Raw genomic sequence first — 27,632 nt, forward strand, 5'->3', positions numbered from 1 at the left:
TAAATTTTTTCTTATCTCTGGTTCAGGAGCAGTAGTTGAGAAATCATAAGAACATTCTTTGTACTCCAACAATAGATATTTAGTTCTGGCAGCTCAGAATACAAAAGATTTTAAAAGTCACATTATTCTGATTACTATCTCACTTATTCCTCTTCAGGAGTTGTGGCATGATTTTTGCAGCTGATATCTTGAAGAGCTGCTAGAAATAAGACTAAATACTTTATAATAGGAAATTCTCAACTTTTTCATGGCATACATTACATCTTAATGGAGAGTGTGCCTGGTAGACCAACTCCTCCCATCTCTCCAGTCATAATCCTATATACAATTGTGCAGCATGCTTACATGGAATGCTAGTATTAAGAAAGTCTTAGGTACTTTAATTTTTTTTTTTTTTTTTAAAGCAATTAGTGTTTTGTCTGTTTTGGAAAAAATAAGTATCTCCTGCTCTTTGTTTCATTTCTTTCTGTCATCTGTCCTGTTTCCCACTCTTTCCCCCAGTCAGCTACATGTATTTCTCTTTTGCTTGATCATCATCTCTCCCTACGTGTGCTTTGTTGCTGCCTGTTCCTCTTTGTTACGGGCATTTTGGTTCATTTCTCTGCTCCCCTGCAGGCTTGTCCTCCATTTCCAGAGGTACGCTGCCTGGTGGTCCTCCTCCCCACCTGCCTGTTTTCTTTGTTCCCTGAACATTTTTCACCTGGCTCCCTGCACCTCTCGTGCTAGTGCATGGCAGTTCCATTCCCTGAGATCAATTACTCTTTACTTTCCTCCTCCTCTTTTTCTTATGTTGCAGTAACCCCTGGTGGATGTAGCTAGACTGGCACGTCTTTGTTTTTAGACACCTGAACTCATGTAGAAGCAATTGGAAATAAGAAGGAAATGGTACCATGTTACTTACCACCTCTCTGTTGCCTACCAGCTAGTGCTTTACAGTCCACAGAATTGCTGCATAATGCTGTTTGAATGCTAGAATTCCAGGTTTTCCACCAACATAAGGAATATGAAAATCTAGCAATTGTCAAGATACTTGTTAAAATCACTTTGGAATTCAATTGTGTGTATGTACGTAACGAAAAGCGTGATAGTTAATTGAATTGTTGGATTTTTAAAACCTAATCTCTCTCAATCTACTAGGGATAGAAACAACTGCTATATACTATCTATGGAATTCTATTTTCCACTGGTACACGGTGTTCATTTACCTCTCTGATGTTGCACAAGATCTATCACTGATCCCCAAGACTAATGCTGCTTCTGTAGTTCTGGACCAGGACTGAATAAGAAATATTTAGACCTCAGCCAGTTTAGGTCCTCCTCTGAGCTTTCACGTTAGCAGTGGGTCGAAGCTAGAAAAGCTTTAGGCTGAGATTTCAAAGCCATGTAGGGGATTTGGATGCTCATTTTCCTTTAAAATTAAGGAGAACTGTGTGTCTAATTATTCCCATTGGGCTCTCCATGGCCCCTGTAAACATTGCAGCCAAAGCATTAATCACAAGAAACTCCGTTGTTGAGCAATATTAGTCTTTCCTCCTCCAATTTGTCAATTTTTATATTAATCTAGGGAAAAAACTCAAATCTAAGCACGTGTTTCACAAAAGAAAATGTAATCTGGTCTCTTTCTCTACAATTTAAGACTTGGGAGGGAATTATGTCATTCTTGACAGCATAGCTATGAAATTCTTGTTTATTGTCTCATGCTAGGAAGGTGCAATAGACACAAAGTAGAAAGTTGCCTTTTCCCTAGATGCTAATTCTATGTTTATTAATATCATGGGCATAAATGTTCATGTTTTATTTTCTGCAGGGGAATTCTGCCATTATCTTTCTGTTTGATTATGCTATAGCATCACTAGCCAAAAAGCTCAAATAAGATGGTGACTGTGGCCGAATTTTGGAACATTTAATATATGAGAGGTTCGATTTGGGGGATAGAATTTTTGTAAGGTGAGGGTTTAACTGTAAAAATATTGTCTCTGTACCTAATTTGTATTTTGTTTATTACTCAGATGTACTTGGGATAAAAGCCTTGCTGGGACACACAATCTCCCATTTGTTTATAAATCATGTTCTGTTTTTTTAGCTTAGTGTTTCACTTGGCACGTTGGGAGCTATACCAGCAGCAGCACTGGACCCTAATATTACAGCACTTGGAGAAATACCACAGCCACCAATTATGGGAAATGTGGATCCTTCCAAAATTGATGAAATTAGGAGAACAGTCTACGTTGGAAATCTGAATTCTCAGGTATTGTCCTTTTTGTCAAATTTGAAATGTTAAATGTAGTTTTTAGCCCACGTCATTGTGATTTATAATCTTAAACAGTTTTGAAAAAGACCCATATGTGCATAATGAGTTTGTTCCACATGGTAAAAATAGAAGATAATAGAAGATAATTCAGACAAATAAAAGAAGATGCTTTTGTGGTTATTAGTTGTGTTGTGAATGCTGCTTGTGAAATGGCGTGGGGTGAGAGGGAGAAGAGAACCTGTAGAATTCACTGCTGCAAAGAAACAAATACTACAGATTTTAATGGTTTTATCACTGTGTATTCTGAAATAATGATGATCTGCATCAGAATAAATAAACTGATCACTTCAGGGATTATGACGGAATTAGTGTCATCCCCCCATCCATGTGCAGCATTGCTCTGTAGGGTAGGTGCACTGTGGGGAAGGAATTTACCTTTTTCTCAAGTATGAATAATTGGCCATCACAGGAGGCTCGTCTTGGTGGACTTGTATAATCTAGTATGAAAAGTCCTCTGTATCCATAACAGGGAAATGAAGTCCTCTTCCTTAAATGGCCAATTATTTATCAGAGGGTTATTTAAATATGAAAATGCCACTCAGTCAAGAGTAAATGTGGCTTTTGTTTTGTTTGCCTAACAATATACCTAAGTAGAAAGTCACTACTGTGGTGAGTTCCATTCTAAAACCCTGGACGAGTGAATAGATAGAAACAACATTTTAAAAAAAAATTAAAAATATTATTTTGATGCACTTTCAATCAGTATATGTAACGCAAATGAAATTATTCAATTTGAAATATAAATAAATTGCTTTTTAATTGATTATTTCAAATGAACTACCCTGAAAAAAGCAGATCTGTATGGAAATACGTTAATTATTCACAGGTATGATGAGTTCAGGGCTTGCAATGATCCTTTCCTTCATTTCTACAGGCAGTTGGAGGGGGAGGATAAGCATTTTCACCTTTCCTTTCCTTGATTATTTTAATTTGTTGGATTAACATACCTCTGTTAAAATGGTTGATCCAGAAACATTTTTCTTTTTTTTTTTTCAATAATGTATAATTTCCAAACATCACCCTTTCAAAATATCTTTGTATTAGTGGCACCATTTTAAATAGAAGCAGACTTTTTAGATGTGTGGAGAAAAAAAATGTGATCCTCCCTTTTCTAAATTGGCTAGTTTCCAAATAACTTGTATGGAGGAAGGAAAGAAATGTAAAAGTTTTGGTTCACGTTGCCTTTGACTAATGAAATCTTTTTTCTAATCTCTGAAGTTCTTAGGTTACCTGGTATGTTGGATAAGTGTTTTTCATTACATATTTTACTTCACCTGAGCTTTTTGACTTTTTCTAGACTACAACAGCAGATCAGCTGCTTGAATTTTTTAAACAAGTTGGAGAAGTGAAGTTTGTGCGAATGGCAGGTGATGAGACACAACCAACACGGTTTGCTTTTGTGGAATTTGCAGACCAAAATTCTGTACCTCGTGCTCTTGCCTTTAATGGAGTTATGTTTGGAGACAGGCCACTGAAGTAAGAAATTAAACAGAAAATATCCAAATGAATTCTGAACGAAAGATTTCTCAGTATCTTTATAAATGTGTCTGTAATTATGCCTCTCATCTGTGGAGGTCTGCCATACAAAGCAGTTTTCAAGGCCTGTATTAGCAGGGTACTGCTTTCTGTAGCCTTTGACACCTGTTGTTTTACACTTTCAAGAGTGAAATGTGACTTCCCCTGGATACAGGTATAGTGAAGAACAGAGCAGCCTATATTAATATTTAATCTCTGAGGGTGAAATCCATCACCGTGTAGATAACCCGCGCTAAGCTCTAATTAAGCCCTAAATATGGTGCTTATGTGGTGAATAGGTTTCAGGATATAAATTTCACCTTTAATAATTAAAAAAAAAAAAAAGTTAAATTTCTTAGTCTTGTATTGTTTGAAAGTATGCTTGTATGCCACACAAATATGGGCATCACCATGTGTATTAATGCATTTATTCAAGGTAAAAAAGGTTTTAGGCAATAAAAACCAGGTACTACGTGTAAATACTTGGATTGTATTGGTGATAATAAGGAAAAAATCTATAGACACGCTAATTTTGGATAGGGTGCAGTGTATATTTGTCTTGATTTTTTTTTTTTTTTTTAATCAAGTTTAAAACAAAGTGTGCACGAGCATAAATTTAAAGCTAGGTTTGTTCCTTACTTTAGAATAAATCACTCCAATAATGCAATAGTGAAACCTCCTGAAATGACTCCACAAGCTGCTGCCAAGGAGCTGGAAGAAGTGATGAAGAGAGTAAGGGAAGCCCAGTCTTTCATATCGGCAGCTATTGAGCCAGGTAAATCCATTATGTTCGCTAGTTAGGAGGAAACAAGTATATCTCAAACAGTGTATCTTGACATGCATTTATAGAGCATTTTCAGACAGAGAAAAGGACTCCCCCAAGATGAGCAGTATTTGTCTTTGGTAAAAGTTGAATAATCAAAATTATTTTCTTATGTGACAAGCCAGTGGATTCCAGGTTTCTTGTCAAATTTGTTTTGACATATTTTGTTTTCAAAGAATTGTTCAATGAATGCTGTCAATAGCTTAAAACTGTGAAGTCAATACTATTATAATACCTAATAATGCTTAATGCTAGTGCTTTTTTATATTCAAAGTGCTTTACAGACATTACATTTTTCACTCTATCAATTCTTTGTTGTCCTCTGCTTGTCATTAAAGAATATGAATTGGTTTATCTTTTTAAAAAAACTTGTAATTAAGATAACAATGAAGATTTTTCATAGACCTTTGAGATGTTTCATTATCATTAACAAACCTAGATGCTGCATAATTATCTGCCTTGTACAAAACTGGAAGACACAACACTCTAAAATTTCCTAGTTATTTCTTTAATGCTTTAATACTACTCATAGTATCATCAGATGGGACCTGATTCACTGCCCATCAAAGTCAATGGAAAACTTTCCATTTACTACAGGGTTTTTGGATCATACCGTTACTTACTTCTCCAGAGGGTTGTGAGGATTAAGTAGTTAATATTTATACAGTGCTTTAAGTGCTGAGTGTCATTTAACTTTTTGTGCACGTTTTCAAAATTACTACTCTCTGAGTTTTGTCTATTCTCAGAAGTTAATTTTTTTCAGAAAAAGTAATTTATATAATTGAATAAGCCAAGAAGAGAACATGTTGTAATCTTGTGCATTGTGGCAGCAACATAAATCCCATTCCTTACTCAGCTAGCTGTTTATAATTATCTGGTTTATGTGTACTGCTGCAGGATGGCTGCACTCAACGAGTATATGCAATGACTTTCTTGGATGTTTCTGAAGGATTTTTGCAAAGAAGGAAGATGTGCAGAGAGTAGGCCCATTGCACTATATGTGGTACATTCCACTTGTGCCAGATTGTTAACTGGGATCTTTAAATGTTCTGAGCTTACACTGCAAAGTGGTTTTTTCCTCTCAGAGTCTGGAAAGAGCAGTGAAAGAAAAGGCGGTCGATCTCGTTCCCATTCTCGTTCAGAGTCCAGATCTAGTTCAAAATCCCGATCTAGAAGGAAAAGATCACACTCAAAACGCAGGTGAGAATACTTTCCATTTTACACTAAGAGATTACACTGTGTTTCTTGATGGCAGTAGCTTTTGAGATTGTCTTTGAATTCTGCTGGGAGAGATTTATTGAACTACCTGATACTGTTGACTGAACCAAAAAAAGATCGTTCTGTGTTTGGGCAGATTTTCATTCCCCAAAACCAGATAATCATCATGGAAAAGCTATTTTTGGACAGTGTTGAAAAGATACAGGACTGATTTAGAGCAGACGAAGATAAAATGCTCACATTTTAGTACTTTGATTTTTTTGTTAAATTTTGAAAGGTCTGGATTTCAGAATGTGATACAATTAATTGCTTTGCTGGTGGACAATGTAGTCAGATTTTTTTTTTTTTTCCTGTTGATGGCCTGGATTGTTCGATGGTTTGGTAGCTTTTACTGATATGATACTCGTAGCATCCCAAAATTATAAATGTTACTTAACGGACTCAGTCTGAAAATGCTTCTGACACAAAACCCCCGCACCAATTCTGGCTAAATTTTTTCATACTTAATCCCCACTATTTTGGTCTGAGAATTTGTTTTGATTTTCAATGTTTAAAATTTGGCTAGGTTCTAAATTCCAAGTTATCTAAAAGTGGAAGAAAACTTGTCTGTATAATCTTAAAAAATTACCTGCAAACTTTTTTTTACCCATAAATGAGACAAGGGTAAACTCTTGTTATCTCAATTTTGGAAATGTCTCCTGAAATCAGAATTCCTGTTCTCTGAAACTTAGAAATATCCCCATAGCCATTTGGATAATCAAAGTTACGTACCCACTACCTCAGATAGCAAAAGAGTGAGAGAAATTTAGCATAGAAGTGAATGTAAAGTAACTTTTTTTTTTTTTTAAGTTGTTTCCTCAGTATTGCATCTGCAGTTGTGTTATGCCCCTTAATGCATTGTCCTGTCACGTGGCAACTACCAGAACTCCATGGTGGGCAATGAGGTGACCCATAGGGACTCACCACATCCATATACTACCAAAGAGAAGCGATTTGTCAACCGCTGAAGGGTTGGCTTTAGTTTTATGGCTTGTTCCAGTAGGTGTAACCAGAGATTGTGTTCTATGATATTAGAAGATGGAAGAATTATTTTTTTACAATCAGTTACTTGCTGAATGCCTATTTGGGACAGTCAGCACATAACTAGACAGCTTTTTCTCTTTAGGAAAGCTTTACATGTCACACACTACAATTTTCAGATTCTTTTGTCTATGGATAACTCAGAACTGACTATGCTTTAAGAGCCAAATTCTCACTTGCCTATTTCAAAATTAGATACAGGTAAATAAATGTCTGAATCCAATGCTTTGCATAGTAGCATGATGGATTTATTTTGACGTCAGTTCTGGGGACTTATTGAACAAAAGATCATTCTGATCCTGGCAGAGAGTCAACAGCATTTTCAGAATAAACCTCCCTCAGTCATACCCTGTTTCCTGGTGGCTTGTCATCCCCGAGTTACTTTCATCTCAAATTCATCAATCACAGAGGCCTTATTCTAAGTGAGCTGGAATTAGTTGACAGTCTATTCCACATTAATATGTGAAGCACAGCTGTAGGCAAAACAACCCTAACCTTTCCCCGGTATACCCTCTTTTGAGTATGCATCTTGAATTGCAGAACACAGGGAGTGCTGGCATTTTGTGCATCTTTTTGTTCCTCAGGATTTAGACAGTAATAAACATGAGTGCTTCCTGTCAACCTCCACTTTCCTTGGTAAGTTTAGATGGGGCAAGGCAACTTAAAATTGGTCCCTAAAATATCAAACTCAGTAGAACTGATCTGGAATTTTTTGATGAAACTTCTTTTTTGTCAGATAATGCTGATTTGTCAAATCCTAAACTGTTCATGGGAAAGGTGTTGATGAATTTTTTGTTTTGAAATTTTTTTGAAAGAAAGGCTTGAAATTTTGACATTTTCTAAACAAAAGTTCCTTTTTTGGGGTTGACACAACATTTAATTTTTAAATTGAAGTTAATTTATAGGTTTAAAAAAAAGGAAAAGCGAAAGTTTGAAATTGAAACAAAGCATTTTAAAATTCATTAAATGAATTTGTCTGAACCAATCCTTCTCCCGTAACCTCCCAGATTTTTGGTTTGTGAACATTTTCAAGATTTTCATCCTGATTTGGGACAGGAAACTTTCAAAATCTTGAAAATTCTTGTGGGACAAAAACAAACAAACATTTCCTGCCCAGCTCTAGTACAAAGTTTTCTGAGCGGGGTGTACTTTTTTTCAGAGTTAAAAGAAAAAAGGTTCAAATCAGTAAATTATAATTTATTGAAAATAATGTGGAGAATATCACAGCATGTCATTTTCTACACCAATCTGAGTGAATACTGAGTATGTTTATACAGAAATAAGTCAAGCATGTTTCTACTTAAATGTCTGCACTTTGGAATAAATCTATTTGCATTTATTTCTATGATTTGGCATTCAATAAATGCATACACTATATTGGAATGTCATATATACAGACTAAGAGAGAATATATGATGATATGGTATAAAGGATTTATTAGCATGGATTTGAGATGGCCATGTTATACCCAAGTGCAAAGCCACAGATAGATTGGGCAGATAATCCAAAATGAGGACTATTAAAACTTTATATCACACCATCATATGTTTTGGATCTGCCATCTTTTACAGAAAAACCACTTGAGAGGTTTCAGAGAGTTTTTAAAAGTATGTTAGTACTAAGGCTGGAAAGCCAAGCTAGATTAAACCTGTAAAGCCAAATTGCTTTAATTACCATGAGCCAACTGAACAGGACTTGGAGGGAGGGGAAAATGTAATTAATTTTTAGAGGATTGTAAAAATTAAGTGCTATGTCCATCAGGATGTGTATACTGCACTTTTTTCTAGCCCTGATGGTGCCAGATGTAGAACCTTGAATTTGTTATTGGTCCAGAGTGAATATTGCCTATCCTGTATCTCATACTGGGATAACTTTGGAGGGAAAGGAAAGGGTGCAGATTTAAAAAAGAAAAAGGGAGAGGGGGAACCCACTCTGAGATTTGAAGTGTTCAGTAGTCCCAGAATATGGTGAAGGTGGAGAAAGTATACAAAGGTTGGGAACGTTGAACACAAGAGAAGAAAAGAATGATAGAAGAAGAGGAGGGAAGGAAGAAGACAAAATAACATAGGAAAAGAAAGACAGAGAATGGAGCGGAAAAAAGATAAATATTTACCCAACATAGAAAAGTCATATTGAAAAAGACAAAAGATAAGAATCATGGTGGTAGAAAGGGAAAAATAAAGTTAAGGAAGTTAAAAAAGAAAAGAACAAATGCAAGGGAGAAAAAATTCTACCTAATAGATACTGTTCATGCAAAATGATACAGTTGTGTTAAAAGGGATGGGAGTGTGAAATGGGTGGGGATAGAAATTCACCTAGAATCAATCCTACCTGGTTGTCTCTTCTCTCTACTGATCTTTATGTTGAATAACATTCTTCCTATTGTATTTCTGCACCCCATTTTTTTTCTATGATTATACCTATGCAGACTGAGACCAGTACTGGAAAACTATGTTCTGATCTCTCTATTTAAAAAAAAAAATTGACAAATTGGAAAGGCTTTGGAAAAGAGCTAGAAAAATGGTTTGAGGTCTGGAAAACCTGCATTACGTTGGGAGACTTTAAAAGCTCAATCTAGTTCGCTTATTCAAGAGAAGGTTACAAGGTGATTGATCATGGTACCTTTAATTGGAACTACTTACTTAAGGATATAGTGGATTCTCGATTGCTTGATGTGTTTTAAATCAAGATTGGATATTTTTTCTAAAAGATATGCCCTAACTGAACCAGAAGTTAGGAACTTTGATGCAAGAATTGCTAGATGAAATTTTGTGGCCTGTGTTACATAGGAGGTTGATTCTTTCTGGGTGTAGAAAATGCAAAAATTAAGATTGCCTGTCCACACATTGAATGATTGAAGAAATGCAAGAGAAAACATTAATACAATGTTACATTTAATAATTTAAACACACAGGAATAGGGTGATCCAAAATATTGTAACTAAGCCATATTGTGTATACATACAAAGGTATAGATTTAACAGCAGTATATTGTAAAATTAAATTGTTTATCTTACAGTAAAATTCAAATAGCACAATCATACGTAATTACTCCTGTGGTAAAAATATGTTAACTGAGCAGGCGTAGTTTCTATATTGCATGCCAGCAACATGGACTGATTAGTGCAAATTTAATTTTGTATTAAACTTCACACCCTCGTTGGGATGATAATATGAAGCATTAATATTGTACAGTATATTCAAGGAGGTTCGATTGCTGTATGATTCATAACTCTGCTTTTCCTGACATTTCTCTGTGTTAATTCTTTGCTATGACATTGCAGTAACAGAGTTTTTTAAATGGTATATTGTTTTGAAAGAGGTGGGACAGCCTGATCAAATTTTAAATTTGGAGAACTGTGAAAAAGTTCACTGTGGGCTAGGCATAATAATTAGATGAAATACCATGTATTTAATTTCCATGGTTTATGTATTTTTTCAGTTGTTTCTTTTCTGAAGTCTCAAGGTTAAATGTAGTATTTATTCTCTGATGTTGTTTGCTGCAGGAGTAGATCACACAATAGATCACTCTCTAGTCAGAAGGATAGGCGTAGATCCAAAAGTCCTCCCAAAAAACGTTCCAAGTCTAAGGAAAGGCGGAAGTCAAGAAGTCGTTCTCGTTCCCGGTGAGCTTTCTTTGCTAACAGTTGGTGTTATTCTCTAGTTCATAGCTTCTGGAAAAACCTTAAAAAATTTAGACTGCAGGTGAAAAATGAAATCTCTAAGTTCATTTCTAAGCTATTCTGTCTTGAATTTTCAAATTATTTCTATTTTATACCTACCTTTGTGATATCAGTTTCATGGCTGTAGAAATGTGAAGATTTCCATGGTGTTTGAAATAATGTTTATTTCCCCAAGAAGAAAACTATGCAAAATAAATACTATGGTTAAAATTTTCAAACTGGGGTCCCTAAACTTTAGGTACTGAGCTTCCTCAACTTCCACTGAAGTCAGTGGTCACTACAGTTGTCCAGCATCATTGGAAAAAAAAGATAGTTTTTAGTTAAATGCCAGACCTTAGGCAACCAAGTTTGGAAATTTTACTCTACATGACAAATTCAACTGTGATGTAAGTGGGCACAAACTATCACTCCAAAGTTGTTGCACTGGCTTAGACTAGGGTTGAATTTGGGCGCAAATCAGCAAGTATTCACAAAACAGACATCCACCGTGTGTGTGTGTGTGTGTGTTAGCTCTGCCAATTTTCTAGTTATTTCGGGGTGGTTTTTTTCCCTCCTATAAATAAAACTATTCATCTTTGTGTTATGAAATATTTACTTGTTACCAGCCTAATCCAAATCCAGTTATTCATGATCAGTCCCCTTGACTATCAGGCTTGGCCAACTACAGGATTCCATTAAGCTAATTCTTCATCTTATTGAACAATAGCATAATTCTCATACACAGGCAATCCATCACTCTGGGATGGACTATTGAATATCCACATCAACAGGTACTCATTAATGCAGCTTACTGGATAGAAGTTTTGGCGCCAAAATGGTCTTTAGTGTCCTGCCTCCATCTGGCAGAAGCATCTCTATATACTCTATCTCAGGGGTTCCCAAACTGTGGGTTGGGACCCCAAAGTGGGTCAAGACCCCATTTTAATGGGGTCGCCAAGGCTGGTGTTGGCCTTGGGCCCCAGCAAGTCTGAAGCCCAAGCCCCAATGCCCAGGACCCAAGTCCCAGCCCCGGGGGCTAAGGTTACCCGCCCCCCCCCCGCCCAGGGCAGAAGCCCTTGGGCTTCAGCTTCCCCCCTTACCCCCTCCCCCCCCACCTGGGGCGGTGGGGCTTGGGTGGGCTCAGTCTTCGGTCCCCCCCCTGGGGTTGTGTAGTAATTTTTGTCGTCAGAAGGAGGGTCACGATGCAATGAAGTTTGAGAACCACTGCTCTACCTTAGGGGGGCTTCAGACTTGCTTTTGTAGGTAATTTGGCCTCTTCTCTCCCCATGACACACACTCCTCCTCCAGCATGTCAGAGAGCAACGCACTTCAATGGTGGAATTGGTTGGGCCTGATCCATCAATGACTAGCTCCTTCTGGCCACTGGGTATTAGCACTCCCCTGCTCCTGACCTGTTCAGCCTTTCTGGATGGTATGTCCCATTGGTGGGAGCAGTGGTCTTCACAGGCTCCTCTTAAAAGGTGTCCCCACAAGAGCCTTTGGCCACTGGATCTTGATCATCTGAAGGCCTATGTGGAAAGAACTTTGACCAAACACTGGTTCTAGTGGAGAAAGGTAGAGATCGTGGGGACATGGCTGGACTTTGTCTGAAGGGAGCCCTAGCTACACTTATGAGCCTCCTAGAGTAAGTCCCATACTGGTGGCCAAAGCAGCTTAATCTTTCTCAACCAGTCTAGCTATCCTGGGCTTTGCAAACCTATTACTGGCTCCTCTTATTGTGATCTCTTCTGGCATTTATCGTCACAGAGTTCTTACTTCTCCCGAAATTTCAGTGTATTTGTTTTGAGATATTTATGCAATCACATAAGCTTTTCACTGGGTCTCTTTTTGGAGGGATCATCCCAAATGAGCCCCACAGCCAAGAGAAACCTTCAGATTTCATCTGACTCGTAAACAAAAATCACCAAAACAAAACCAACCAATCCTGCAAGATGGAACAATTGCTTCCAAAAGCTCAGTGGCTAAAAGATTGGAACATTTTCTGAAAAGTGATTCTGATGCCTCTTCAGCAACCTCTGCTCTCAGATGACTACTCCTCACCAGAGACCTTCTGATTCAGAGATCATTTTGTTGTCAAGACATCGACAAGTTCTAGCTTGTAGAAGAACTTGAGAGGATGAATCTGTGGGAACGTGGGTACTCCAAGCAAATACTGGATGTATTCCTCCAATCCAGGAAGAATTGTATGTGTCAGGCCTACTAATGTGTCTGACTTGTCTTCAACAGCCTTGGCTCTTATTCAATAACTGTCAAAATGAGTCTTCTTCTTTGATAGATTAAGTAAAGGTCTGAACCTCAGCCCCTTATATATCCATATGGCTGCATTATGAGCCCTCTCAGCTGGGAAAGGAGAGTTTGTGTTCAGACTTTCATATTTTAGGTTCACCAAGGCAGTAGCAAAATTTCATTCTCCAATCAAAGCTTTTGTGGCCAGCTGGAAGCTGAATTTTTTTTGGTTGAACTAAAAGAGCTGCCCTTGGAACCAGTGGGTGCTTCCTCATTTTCTTTTCTTTCTATCTTGGTTCTGTCCCAATTCTTCTTCTTCTTCTTCTAGGGAAGTTAAATGTCTGTCAATCCATTAAATATTAGTTGGACAGAACAAACTTGTTCAGGAAAAAGATCGTTTTGGCAAAACCAAAGGCCTCATAGCTCCAAAAGTAACCATCTCCAGCTGCAAAAGAAACCATCTGCTGGTGGCTACAAGTAATAGATGTCTTATACAAAAGATGGTAAAATCCTTCCATCTATTATAAGATGCAATTCCACAAAATCTGTATCCACTTCTCATGCATATTGAAATTGTTTGTTACAAAGAAATGTGCAAAGCAGCACCCTGGGCATCTGACCACTCTCTCACAAAATATTGCAATGTGGATATCCCATTTTCCTCAGGTACAGCATTTAGTCATCAGGTTCTACAGTCTGCCATCCTTCCGTGAGCCATATGTTTCTGTTTTCTTCCTCCCTTTCTGTGTTTTGGGTAGCTTGCCAACTCCTAATAGCTTAATCCAGACTGATGAATTGCCTCTATATGAGAATAAGACAATGTTGCCTTTGCCTGTAAATTTGCCTTTTTATAACAGGGAATCCATCGGTCTGTATATTTTTTCCCTCCTTTGTTAATATGTACGTTAACTTCCCTTGTTTAAAGTCCAATAACAATTATCCTGGATTTGTGGCACAGTTCAGGATATATATGTATGTATATGTATATATGTATGTATGTGTGGTGGAGCAGTTTAGGACTAAAACTTATAATTTGAGCTTCTTTTGTGAGTTCCTGAGGCTGTGATTATCCTATAGCAGAGGTTCTCACAACAAAATTTTTGGTGACCTCAGAGTGTAGCCACCAACTCTTGCTGCTGGTAGCCCTTACAATTTTTTCTAAATACTTAATTAACTTGAGGGGAAAAAATTAAATATGCACATATATACATCCAAATCATTGTACTTTATTTGTGTAGGGTTTCTTTTTTGCAGACTCAATAAAAATAATGTACAGTTGTCTCTATTCTTTACTGGACCTAACCACAAATAGAAACACTGTCCTATAGTCCATTTTAGGGTGATGGATTCCCTGTTATGAGAAGTATCGGAGGGGTAGCCATGTTAGTCTGTATCCACAAAAACAGCGAGGAGTCCGGTGGCACCTTAAAGACTAACAGATTTATTTGGGCATAAGCTTTCATGGGTAAAAAACCCCACTTCTTCAGATGCATGGCTTATGCCCAAATAAATCTGCTAGTCTTTAAGATGCCACTGGACTCCTCATTGTTATGAGAAGAAATATTTAAAAGCCAAGTTTAAAAAAATCTGATTTCCCACAAAATGCTGGAAAGTCTACTTCAGCAATCAGGTTCCTACAAATGGCTGTATACTGCACTTATTCATAGTCTGTTCCTATGCTATAATGTCATCAGTCTAAAGATTAATTGTTTTTTCTTTCTTTTTTATACCTCTGCCTTCAGCTGCTGCAGGGGGGGAAAAAAGCTAGATTGTTAGGAATGAGGTGGGTGGGAAATTTACATTTTGCATAGTTGTGATTATTTTTGAAGGTGAGAATTATGAGTTTTGTTGAGCGTTTATTAGTAGGGTAAAGGAGTGAATTCAGCTTTTTATTAGGGTCCTTTCAATGATGAATGAATGTTTCTTTTTCATAGGGACAAGAAAAAAGACAAAGAAAACAAAGAAAAGGTCAAGGAAAAAGAAAAGGTCAAAGGGAAGGACAAGGACCGAGACAGGGAGAAGGAGAGAGACCGAGATAAAGAAAAAGAGAGGGAGCGGGACAGAGACAAAGAGAGAAACAGGGACAAGGATAGGGAGAGAGATAAAGAAAAAGATCGGGACAAGGACCGAGAGAGGGACAGAGACAAAGAAAAGGAGAGGAACAAAGACCGGGAGAGGGTCAAGGATAGGGAGAAGGACAGGGACAAAGAGAAGGATAGGGAGAAGGACAGGGACAAGGAGAAGGAGGTAGTCCGGGACAAGAAGGAAACGGACCTGGAGAAAGGGGGGGACAGGGACAAGGAAAAGGATCGGGAGAAAGAGGGGGAAAGGGAGAAGGTTAAGGAGAAGGACAGGGAGAAAGACAGAGAGAAGAAGGAGGGTGACAAGGAGAAGGACAAAGACAAGGAAGGGGACAAAGAGAAGGAACGGGAAAGAGAAAAAGAGCGGTCCAAAGAGAGCGATGATAAAAAGAAGAAAGAGAAGAGATCCAGAACACCTCCTAGAAGCTACAGTTCTCTAAGAAGATCTCGTAGTTCCAGCAGGTTTGATTCTGTTTGATAATTTTGCTATGCTATTTCTTAACCTGTCAGTACAATGAGATAACACAAAACCTGAATATTATGCATCAGTATTGCAATGTCATTTATTAATAAGATAGAATTTAATTTTCTGTGATATTGTTCTCTCTAAATTGATTCTGGGGAGGAAACCTTGAAGCTTTGTTTCTGTTCAGAAATTATTACATGTTTTATTTCAACTCCAGGGAAAGCAACATTTATTGCATTTAGCTTTATGACATAAATAATCAGCAGGAAGTTTGGTTTTTTTATGTCACATATGAGATTAACATAGAACAGGACTGACAAAAGTTGGTTTCAGATTTCGCCTCCAACTCTGGTCCTTCAGATAATTGTGCAGTATCCTCTCTCAGCGTGATAGTTAGCTCTTTTTTGAGGTGGTTGCCTGCTTCGAGACACACTCTTGAGATGCACCTATATTGTACACTGGGTTACTTTAGAAAGCTTTGTCTGTGAGGCAGCGTGCACGCTCCCTTGTCTCACCAACCATTTGGGCTGCAGGTTATATAGTTCCTCAGTTACTTCTAGCCACTAGAGCCTCATTGCATTGTTCCCTACATGCTAAAAACAGCCAAGAGACGGCAGAGGAATATTAGCTATTTATCTTGTTCTACTTAGCTTTTATTGTAGTTTAGTAAAGTTAGTGTGAATTTGCATTGTGCAGTTTAATCCTGGTTTGGTTTTTTTGTATTTGTGCCAAGGGGATCTTCTTTTGGAACTGAGGACCGATACATCTGGCTTCAATGGTGCCCTTTGCGTAAAGTCAAGGTGTACATGGCAGACTCACTGACACACTGCCTCCTATACTTTAGTGAAACTTGCCTATCTGTGAGGTTCTCTCTAGTGCCACTTTCACCTGAAGAGCTCAGAGGGATTGATAGTCCCATTTCTGGTAATTTCTGATAGGCTAGCTCAGAAGGACTCTCCATCCACATCAGAAGCAGGCCCTTCTTTTTTTGATGGAAGGCCAAGTTGAATATGGATTCCAAAGTGCAAAAAGAGACCAGTCAGTTCAGGGACTAAGAAGAGTCAAAAAGGGAAAGAAATGTCACTCTTCTTCTGAATTCTGTAAATTGGACGCACTGAAAGAAGCCATCAGTATTGAGATATTTCTGTGTGCGGAAAAAAAACCGAAACGCATCCTCCTCTGTCTCAGTACTTGAAAGGTTCTGGTGATGCTGAGGATGCTGCTGGTTTGAGGCAAATCTCAGAGCCTTCCCCATACTCCTATTCAAATAAGCAGGGAACCAATTATGAATGTGCAGAAATTCCTCTTTAGAATAGTTCTGTGGACTGCCATCTCAGAGGGAGACTGAGGATCATTGTGGGAGTTCTCATTTCCATGAGGATGTCCCACTTGCTCCCTTGTTTCTGTCAAATTTGGCTGTGGGAATAATGGTGTAGACTACTGCATCAGGATCCAGACTGGGCTTCACTTGACCCTTTTCACTCAGTGAAGGATCCGTTTCAGACTATCACCTAATCTTCTTGTTCTTTGCACTGTCGTGTTAAGACCTACTATTCAGGATGGCCACTAAGGAGCTGAGAGTAAGGAGATAAGAGCCTGTGTAAACAGGAAATAAAGACAGTTTTGTATTCAGGGTATCAGAAATGAGATCAAATAAAGACCCAACAAATCCTTAGAATCCAAGAATGTCAAAGAATTAGTCCTAAAAAGTCAGAATAAATCCCTGATACAAGACTGAAGGTTTAGGCAGGCTACCCTATCTTTTATAGGTCTATTTATTTGTGTTTTGTGGTGCTTAATGAAAAGTTTGGATAAAGGTTTTATCACCCTTCCGTTTTCAGAAAGAGGGAATATAGTGTTAGTTTCCGTAGTGTTGGCATAGCTCTGTAGTGAAGATGCAGCCTACCCCAACATAAGGAGTTTTTCTGTCAGCAGAGGAATGGCATTAGCTACGTCAACTGAAGTGTTATTCTGTCAGCCTAGCTGCATCTGCACTGAGGGTTATGTTGGCATATCTACTTTGATCCCCCTTACCGATGTAGTTATGATTCTATAACTTTCAAGTGTAGACCGACCAAGCCTTTGTGTAGAATCATAGAAATGTAGGGCTGGAAGGGACCTTGAGAGATTATTTTATCCAGTAACTGTGCTGTGGCATGAATACATACGCCTCGACTATCCCTGACAGTTGTTTGTCTAATCTGTTCTTTAAAACTTTCAATGATGGGGATTCTACAAACTTGCTTGGAAGCCTATTTCAGGGCTTAACTAGCATTATAGTTAGAAAGTTTTTCCTAATATCTAACCTAAATCTCCCTTGCTGGCGATTAAAGCCAATTGTTCTTTATGTCCACTGAGGGTAGGGCAAGATGTAATCAAACACCGTCCTTTTTATAACAGCCCTTAATGTACTTGAAGATTATCAGGTCCTCCCCTCAGTCATTTTTCTTCCCCAAGATAAACATTTCCATGTTTTTAATCTTTCTTCATAGGTCATGTTTTCTAAACCTTTTATCATTTTTGTTGCTGACTTCTGGATCTCTCATATTTTCTGCATCTTCCTTGAAGTTTGGTGCCCAAACCTGGACACGCCATTCTAGCTGAGCCCTCACCAGTGCTGAATAAAGCAGGAAAATTACCTCTCGTGTGTTATGTATCATCCTGTCAATACTCCCCAGAATGATATTAGCCTCTTTTGCAGTTGCATCACATTTTTGGCTCATGTTCAGTTTGTGATCCATGATACCCCCCCAATCCTTTTCTGTAGTGCTACTGCTTAGCCAGTTATTCCAATGTTGTATTTGTACACTTGATTTTTTCCTTCCTAAGTGTAATACTTGTCTTTATTGAGTTTCATCTTGTTAAATTGGAGAACTGATCTAAAATCATCATTTTGAATTCTAACCCTGTCCTCCAAAGTGTTTGCAAGCCTTTCCAGCTTGATGTCATCCACATATTTTACATGTATACTGTTTATTCCATTATCTAAGTCACTAATGAAAATATTGAGTAGCACTGGATCTAGGACAGACCCCTGTGAGACCCCACTAGATACATATTCCCACTTTGACAGCATGTCATTGATAACTTTCATGAGTATGGGCTTTCAACCAATTATGCATGCACCTTATAGTAATTTCATCTAGACTGCATTCTGTAGTTGGCCTATGACAATGCCATGCAGGACTGTGCCAAAAGCCTTACTAAAATCAAGATTTATCATGTATACAGCTTCCCCTCTATCCAGTAAGTCAGTAACCCTAAAGAATGTAATTAATTATATTGGTTTGGCATGATTTTTTCTTGACAAATCTATGTTGGCTCTTCCTTATCGCTGTATTATCCCCTAGGTCAGGGGTGGGCAAACTATGGCCTGCAGGCCAGATCCGGCCCACCAGCCATTTTAATCCGGCCCTCGAGCTCCCACTAGGGAGGGGGGTCTGGGGCTTGCCCTGCTCCGATGCTCCAGCCGGGGAGCAGGGTCGGGGGCCACTCCACGCGGCTCCTGGAAGCAGCAGCATGGCCCCCCTCTGGCTCCTATGCATAGGCGCAGCCAGGGGGCTCCGCTCTGCATGCTGCTCCCGCCCAAGTGCCGCCCCCGCAGCTCCCATTGGCCAGGAACTGCAGCCAGTGGGCGCTGCAGGGGCTGTGCCTGTGGACGGCGCAGTGTTCAGAGCCTCCTGGCCACACCTCCACATAGAAGCCGGAGAAGGGACATGACGCTGCTTCCGGGAGCCACTTGAGGTAAGCATGCACCCCTGAGCCTCTCCCCACGCCCCAACCCCCTCCAAACCCCTGGATCCCAGCCCAGAGCACCCTCCTGCACCCCAAACCCCTCATCCTCAGCCCCACCCCAGAGCCTGCACCCCTGCCCCAGCCCTGATCCCCCTCCCACCCTCCGAACCCCTCAGTCCCAGCCTGGAGCACCCTCCTGCACCCCAAACTTCTCATCCCCAGCCCTCCACCCTGGAGCCCGCACCCCCAACAAAAGCCCTCACCCCCTCCTGCATCCCAGCCCCAATTTTGTGACCATTCATGGCCCCGCCATACAATTCTATTCCCAGATGTGGCCCTCGGGCCAAAAAGTTTGCCCACCCCAGCCCTAGGTGCTTACCAATTGATTGTTTAATAATTTGTTCCTGTATCTTTCTAGCTATGGAAGTTAGGCTGACTGGTCTATAATTCCCCAGGTCCTCTTTGTTCCTCTTTTAAAAAATAGGTACTATGTTTGCCCTTTTCCTGCCCTCTGGGACCTCATTTCCATGAGTCTCAAAAATAGTTGCTAATGGTTTTGAGAGTGCTAGTTCCTTAAAAGTACCATAGAGTGAATTTCATCATACCCTGCCAATTTTAATACATCTAATTATCTAAATATTATTTAATCTATTCTTTCTGTATTTTGCTGTGGGTTCCTTCCCCTTTGTTGTTAACATTAATTGTGTTAAGTATTTTATTACAGTTAACTTTTTTAGTGAAGACTAAAGCAAAATAGGCATTTAACACATCAGCCTTCTTGATGTCATCCATGTGCTCTCTTTCCCTAAGTAGTAGACCTACACTTTCCTTTGTCTTGCTATTGTGCCTAATGTATTTATAGAACCTCTTATGTCCCTTGCTAGGTGTAATGCATTTTGTATCTTAGGGTTTGTCTACACTACACAGCTTTTAGCAACACGGCCGTTGAAGAACATAAATCCACACCATGTAGAGGTCAAGCATAGGAGTTTATTACACACAGCGCTGGCGGAGTGTCACCTGGCTTATTAGGCTCAGAGACACTGTCAATCAATTGATTACAATGGAATATATAGATTTTCCATGGGCGGGGGAAAGTGACGGGGTAGGCAGTTCCACACCCCGGGATAGGTTTTGCAGCAAGACAAGTTAGCACAGTAGCCAATGGTTAAAAAGGTTACATAATGTCTCCGCCCATGGTCTCAAGTTAGCAAGTTAACATTTAATTAATACTTTGATAAAATGTTATTAGTATAAAATATATATGTTGAATTCTGATTTGCGGTCCATAGGAATGGAGCAACTCCTTTGATTGTCCAACAGGTACATTCCTAGGGGTTAAAGCAAAGAAACAGTGAAAGCATATGGCAATAGAGATTGTCTCCTTTATGTCTTAAGGCAGGGCATTGGTCCCTGGGAAGGGAGGTGGAAGGATGTCATATCATTATAGTGACATGTGCCAATTTTTCATAAACTCAAGGTTGGATCTGTGGGAAGACTGTTTGCCCTTCAGGAGAAACACAATAGGAACAGGGATCCTTTGTTCAATTTGAAACATTGGATGAAACATAACACTGCTCTACAGCCAAAATGCTTCTGAAATAAATGTAGTCAAACTTTACTAATTCTGGGTCACTGAGAACGAAAATGATGCTTAAAATTGTTGATTGGCTCTAGTTTTCAAGATATGCTATTGGGTCAGTATATACGACCCTTGACTTGTGAATGGCAGAGGATAAGTGAGTTATAAAGGGAAGGGATCTCAATTTAAACCAGAAATGACTAAAATACATCTTTGACTGGATCTATGAATAAATCTATGACTGGGTTTGGACAGTATTTGCTTTTTAGGCAAAACAATGAATGATGCAATCTGAAGCTGGTATTGCGTCATACATGATATGAATTGCATCATGTTATTCCTCGAAGTCATGGATGATGCAATCATAAGGAAGCTTACATCACTCTGCTGAACAAATTGCCGTATATCAGCTCTGGAAATCATACAGTGTCGTGCTCTCTTATTTGTCAGTGTTTGATTTTGCAAAGAGACACATTTCTGTTTAGCCAAAGTGAGCAGAGATGCCTCGTACTTGTGTGAACAGTGCAGATAACTTCTGCTATGTTTGTGGTGAAGTGACTTTTGCATCAGAAAAGCGCAGTATAACCACTATGGTTAAGAAAGCCTATCACCTTTATTTTGGCTGCAAAATTGGAGATCAGGACAAGAGGTGGCCCACACACATATGCTGCAACACTTGTGCAACAAATCTTCGCCAGTGGTTGAACAGGAAAAGGAAATCTATGCCTTTTGCAGTGCCAATGATTTGGAGAGAGCCAACAGATCATACCAGCAATTGTTACTTCTGCATGGTGCCTCCAGTTGGGAAAGGTGTGTCAAAGAAGAAAAAGTGGACTGTGCATTATCCAAACATTCCATCAGCTATACACCCAGTACCCCACGGAGAAGGACTGCCGGTTCCTGATGCACCAGAATCATTCTCACTTGAGTCAGACGAGGAAGAGGAAGAGGATGAAACTTCTGGTCCTGAACCATCAATGTCACAGGACCCACATTTTCTCTCATCCTCCTCCTCTGAACCACACCTCATAACACAAGGTGAACTGAATGACCTTGTCAGGGATTTGGAACTACCCAAGAGTAAGGCAGAGCTGTTGGGCTCCAGACTACAGCAGTGGAATCTCCTGGCAGGTGATGTTACAGTTTCCATGTTCCGTGACCGTCAAAAGGATCTTGTCCCATTCTTCTTCATGGAAGGTGATCTTGTAGCCTGCAACAACATCGATGGTGTGATGGCAGCCCTCAACATTGTTCACGATCCAGATGAGTGGAGACTGTTCATTGATTCATCGAAGACGAGTCTTAAAGCTGTTTTACTGCATAATGGCCATGTTTTGCCATCAATTCCAGTTGGTCATGCAGTCCATATGAAGGAAACCTAGGACAACATGAAACAACTTTTGAGGTGCATAAACTATGACCAACATCAGTGGCAGCTTTGTGGCGATTTGAAGGTTGTTGCTCTCTTGCTTGGTCTGCAGACTGGATACACAAAGTACTGCTGTTTTCTCTGTGAATGGGATAGTGGTGCAAGAGATTCCCACTACATCAAGAAAGATTGGCCACTCCGACAGTCATTGGAGCCTGGGGAGGAAAAGTGTTCAGCATCCACCACTTGTTGAATCACGGAAGATTTTGTTACCACCCTTACACATCAAGCTGGGTCTGATGAAGAACTTTGTCAAGGCCATTGACAAAACACAAGCAGCTTTCAAGTACCTCTGTGAAAAATTTCCAAGGTTAAGTGAAGCTAAGATAAAGGAAGGTGTCTTTGTTGGTCCTCAGATTCGTGAACTTCTTCAAGATGATGCATTTGACCATGCACTGCGTGGCAAGGAAAAGACGGCATGGAAAGCCTTCCAGTTAGTGGCAATAAATTTTCTCGGAAACAACAAGGCAGACAAATACAGGTTGTTGGTGGAAAACCTCCTCAAGGCATACAAAAGCCTTGGTTGCAACATGTCACTAAAGATACATTTTTTGCACTCTCATCTAGATTTTTTTCCACCGAACTGCGGAGCAGTGAGCGACGAGCACGGTGAGCAATTTCACCAGGACATTGCAACAATGGAGAAACGCTATCAGGGCAAATGGAGCCCATCAATGCTTGCAGACTATTGCTGGACAGTGACAAGAGATGCTCCATTTAATGAATACAAGAGACAAGCCAAGAAGCGCCGAGTAGACACTGAATAGGACTAAACTACGTACATAATAGTTTTTTGCCTTTTGTTTCATAATAAATTTTATTTATATAACCCTTTTGCTGATTTTTAAAGTGTTACATAAACAGGACAGGTGAAATATTATCATGTAAAGCAACCATAAACACATGAAAAGACCTAGGTTTACAATTTATGATTAAAACTCTACTATCTACACAATATACATAGACATAAAATGTAAAAACTTAAATATCTTAGAAACAGTAGCCAATCAGTTGTTTTAATTGTCATATTTGAATTCAGCACATCAAAATACATAATAAATAGCACATTTTATCTCTGAAGCAGACGACTTCTCAAAACTTGTAGACCAGTGTAATTATTCAGTTATGCTTCAACATCTGGCATTTCTACTGATCAAGCATATCTTAGCAAAGGCAATGTTGTCTTGTTTATTCTGCCTTTCTCTTAGCTAATCACTATTTGCAAGGCCTCTGGTCTCCAGACCAAACTCTGGACTTTGGGTCTGGAAAAGAGCTGGCACAATCCATATACCAGGTTGTTATATAAAATGCACATGGATTTTAACCCTTCAGCCGTGTCGCTAAAAGTCGGGCAGTGTAAACCTGTTTTGTCAGCACTTCTGCTGACAAAATACTTGCACCCCGTACACGCGGAGTTCGCGTTGTCGAAACGAGAGCGCTCCTGCTGACAATGAGCCATTTACACTGCCACTTGCCGTGGCAAAACTTTTGTCTTTTGGGGGCTTTTTTAAGCACCTGTGAATGACAAAAGTTTTGTCGTTCAATTGGCAGTGTAGACAAAGCCTTAGCCTTATTGATTTTGTCCTACAGTCTTGTGGTATTCTTTTGTACTCTTTCTTAGCAGTTTGTCCTTGTTTCCTCTTTTTGTAGGCTTCCTTTTTGATTTTCAGGTCATTAAAGAGCGCCTGATGGAGCTATATTGGCTTCTTACTATTCTTTCAATCTTTCCTTTGTATAAGGATAGTTTTCTGTTGTGCTTTTAATATTGTTTCTTTGAGAAACTCCCAGCTCTCCTGAACTCTTTTTGTCCTGCTTGGTCAAATTTCTGAAATAAACCATGACACAATTTTCTGTTCTGAAAAATGCCAACAGGAAGGGGGCATCCATTTTGATATCACTTCTACTCTAGTTTAATATTAAACTGTCTTTAGATCTAGTTAACTTATTTTTGTTTTATGCCTGGTTCATTGTACGTGCAGTCAGAGGGAGTTAGAGAACTCAGCAACACTCTGGATTAGATCCTAGAATAGCAAATTTTGCTAACTAGTAAAAAAAACCCTACCAAACTCCTATTTAAATAAAATGTTAAGAATCTGACTTAATCTGAATTTCCTGTGTTTGTTGGATTTTGTTGGGCTTCAACCTTCCCATACAACTATTGTGTCCTATTTTTTTTTTACACAGCATTGTTTGTTAACGATAGCATGTCATCCTTTGAGAAATAATAATAATAGAAATGTTTTAATCCATATTAAAATGTTCCCTGTCATGATTTACAACAAACACCTCTGGGACTGATACTGTGTGGAACTGGGTCCTCTGGTTCTGATCCCACAAAGCATTTCAGCTCGTACTCAAGTTTAAATACATTAGTCTATTGAAGCGGGACTACTCACATGCTTAAAATCTGTGCACATACCTAAGTGCTTTCTTTGATCAGGGCCACAGGAATCATATTTTACAATTGAGCTTCAGATCACTGTAAGGCATGCAGCTCCATACAAGGTAAATTGTAGTGGTTTCATCAGCTCCTGTAGAGGAAATTTATGTATTTGTAATTCTTAAGGTATGTGTTCTAGTAATAGTTTATCTTTCATTACTCATCAACTCAGCTGATAATTTAAAGATTCATGTTTAATAATGATAATTCTTGGCTCTTATGTTGAAGGAGGAACATTTCTTATATTGCAAACTCTTCAGAGTAGGGACCATAGGTGACCCTGGCCTCGCTGAGGTCAATAGCTTCTAGTACAATGAGGTCCTCATCCTTGGCTTTACTGTAATGACAATAGGTAATAATAAATTTAACTCTTATCAGGTTCCCATTATCACCTGATAGAGGTGTTTGGGCTGAGAAGGTAAATTTATTCCCTTCCAAAATGTGATATAGCAGAAATCTGAAGAAGCATAATCTCCCTCTGCTACTTCCCTCTGCCATTCCTCCTCCCACAAAACTCACTTACACAAAGCTTTAAATTTCTTGACTTGTGTAATGTATGTACAGTCAGTGAGGCATACACTTAGCAGTGGCCAACATGTTGCAGGACATTAACAGTGTCAACCAGTTGTCATGCCAAAGAATAATGTTAAGAACCATCTGTTTTCTTATGCCATTGTCTAATTTATTGTGCATCTTCATTGCCTAATTTTGAACTTCTTGGTCTTAACAGAGAAAGGCGTAAGAGGAAGAGTAGAAGTCCTTCCAAGTCTCCAAAAACATCCAGAACATCAAAGAGAAAGTCCTCTCGGTCTCCATCACCAAGGAGGTGGGATTTATATACATATTAGAACTAAAATGGACAGCTAAAAAGGAAAATCTTTAATGATCTTTCTCCCATACTGAAATTTCATCAGCTTCCCAGTATCAGTACCAATATCATGCAAAAAAAATTGTTGAGGAGATTTGGATTTCTTCTGGGCAGTTTTTGTTTTTTGGGTTTTGTTTTGTTTTTCAGTACATGTAAGAAGTTTTCTACCTGTCTTGTATGTAAATGACAATGACAAGATCAGCCCTCTTTCTCCAAAACAGAATCTTAGATGGAGAATCTGGGAATATGAAAAAAACTTGTTTGGAAACACTGTTCTCATCAGTTTATCACCCCTGCCTGAGTCTCTTTTATTACACTTCCGTCACTGCAGATAATTTCAATTGGTCAAAGTGATTCAAGTCTCAGTTCAATCTTGCATTGATTTATTATTTTGGAGCCCTTTATATTCTTTACCTACAAACCAATCAAAGATCCTTATTGCTCTGTACAGCTGTCCTTTATCAATTTGCTCCCCTCTTTGTATATTTTTGAAAATTAAATTCTTTAGCTCTTTTGAGTAAGAAAATTGACAGTGTTTTGCATTTTTACAAATATTTAATTTCTTCTCTCTTTTACCCATTGTTTTGGAAAGTCTCACAGATGCGGGTCTGGTTTGCAATTTAATGTTTTGATAGTAATTCTAAATCTAATTGGAGATTAAAGGAATCAAACTGCAGTTACTGATCTGCAAACCATTGAACTGCTTCAGTCAGTTGTTCATAAGAAAAAGATTGTGAATTTACTGTCCCAAAGTCTGATAGCTATTAAACAAAAGAGCAAATGATGAAAAACCTTATATGTGTGAGCAGTTATTTCTAGATCAATGTGAGTGACTTGGGAGTGTAAGATAAATTACCCTTTTTTTTTTCTTTTTTTTTTTAATGGATATAAGTATACAATACAGCACAGTAACTTCTCATTTAACGTCCTGGTTAACGTTGTTTTGTTGCTGATCAATTAGAGAACATGCTCGTTTAAAGTTGCACAATTCTCCCTTATAACGTTGTTTGGCAGCCACCCGCTTTGTCTACTGCTTGCAGGAAAAGCAGCCGTTGGAGCTAGCTGGTGAGGGCTTGGAACCAGGATGGACCGGCAGCCCCGCTATCAGCTCCCCTAAGTTCTCTGTGCAGCAGCTGCCGAGCAGGATATCAATTGTGTTAACCCTTGAGGGCTCAGCCGAGTGCTAGTTCATCATTTAGCAGTAAGGCGTTCCACCCTCTTGACTCCACCACCTCAACCAAGCTTCACAAGCATCATTGCTGTGTACAGTATTACATTGTTTAAAACTTATACTGTGTGTGTGTGTATAGTCTTTTGTCTGGCGAAAAAAAATTTCCTGGAACTGAACCCCCTCACCCCCATTTACATTAATTCTTATGGGGAAATTGGATTCGCTTAACATTGTTTCGCTTAAAGTAGCATTTTTCAGGAATATAACTACAACGTTAAGCGAGGAGTTACTGTACTTAATAAGTTTTGCGTGTTTGCACATATGGACTTCGGATTTTTTTTAGCATTGTTAGCTAAGTCATATATGTATTCAGTTAGAAATACTTCTGATCACTATTATTTGGCATGAAGAGATTTGTCCTTTCAGTAAATTCTGCCACCTGTACATCTTCAGGGTCTCTTAGAAGTATGCTACCTGGATGATTCAGAAAATATATTTTTAAAAATAAGCTGCGGAATTATACAGTCTCTTACATAGGAGCCTCCGGTTGAAACACATTAGTGTTACAGTTCAGCACTGAAAATGAAGGGTTGATTCTAAGGATTACAGCTTTCTAAAGATAACTTCTTAGTATTCAGTTGGTTTACTCGATTACTGAATGTCTAAAAACTTTCTTAAGCAGAAATAAGAAGGACAAAAAGAGAGAGAAAGAAAAGGATTCAAATAATGAAAGAAAAGAGAGAGAGCAATCCACATCCAAGAAAAAAAGTAGCAAAGAAAAAGATGGGAAGGAGAAGTCTGACAAAACCACTACTACACTGAAGGTAAGCACTTGTGAACAAGTGTTGAACAGGAAAGTGACTAAGCAGTAGAGTTTGATTGATTCTTGGCAAAATCTGTCATTTTCGTCTTCATTCTTTGCTAGTTTGGACAGTTAAGTATAGTTCCTACGAGCAAGAGACAGGTGCTCCAAAAGAAAGTGACTTTGACAGATCCATTAGATTA

The 27,632-nt window shown here is 38.9% G+C and overlaps 1 protein-coding gene across 4 annotated transcripts in view; it reads left to right on the forward strand.

The window, feature by feature from the left end:
• SREK1 (splicing regulatory glutamic acid and lysine rich protein 1) overlaps positions 1–27,632 on the forward strand; it is a 62,827-nt gene that overhangs the window by 32,051 nt on the left and 3,144 nt on the right. For all 4 annotated transcript variants that reach the window (XM_024209372.2, XM_026649125.2, XM_029910958.1 and 1 more), the window contains 8 exons: positions 2,084–2,248; positions 3,609–3,787; positions 4,471–4,601; positions 5,735–5,849; positions 10,453–10,572; positions 14,790–15,398; positions 25,319–25,414; positions 27,310–27,451. In XM_024209372.2, the coding sequence (XP_024065140.2) occupies positions 2,084–2,248; positions 3,609–3,787; positions 4,471–4,601; positions 5,735–5,849; positions 10,453–10,572; positions 14,790–15,398; positions 25,319–25,414; positions 27,310–27,451 (1,557 nt within the window). The remainder of the gene's footprint in view (positions 1–2,083; positions 2,249–3,608; positions 3,788–4,470; positions 4,602–5,734; positions 5,850–10,452; positions 10,573–14,789; positions 15,399–25,318; positions 25,415–27,309; positions 27,452–27,632) is intronic.

The sequence above is a fragment of the Terrapene carolina genome, unplaced genomic scaffold (genome assembly GCF_002925995.2).
Source record: "Terrapene carolina triunguis isolate 2854851 unplaced genomic scaffold, T_m_triunguis-2.0 Scaffold69, whole genome shotgun sequence".
NCBI lineage: Eukaryota > Metazoa > Chordata > Testudines > Emydidae > Terrapene > Terrapene triunguis.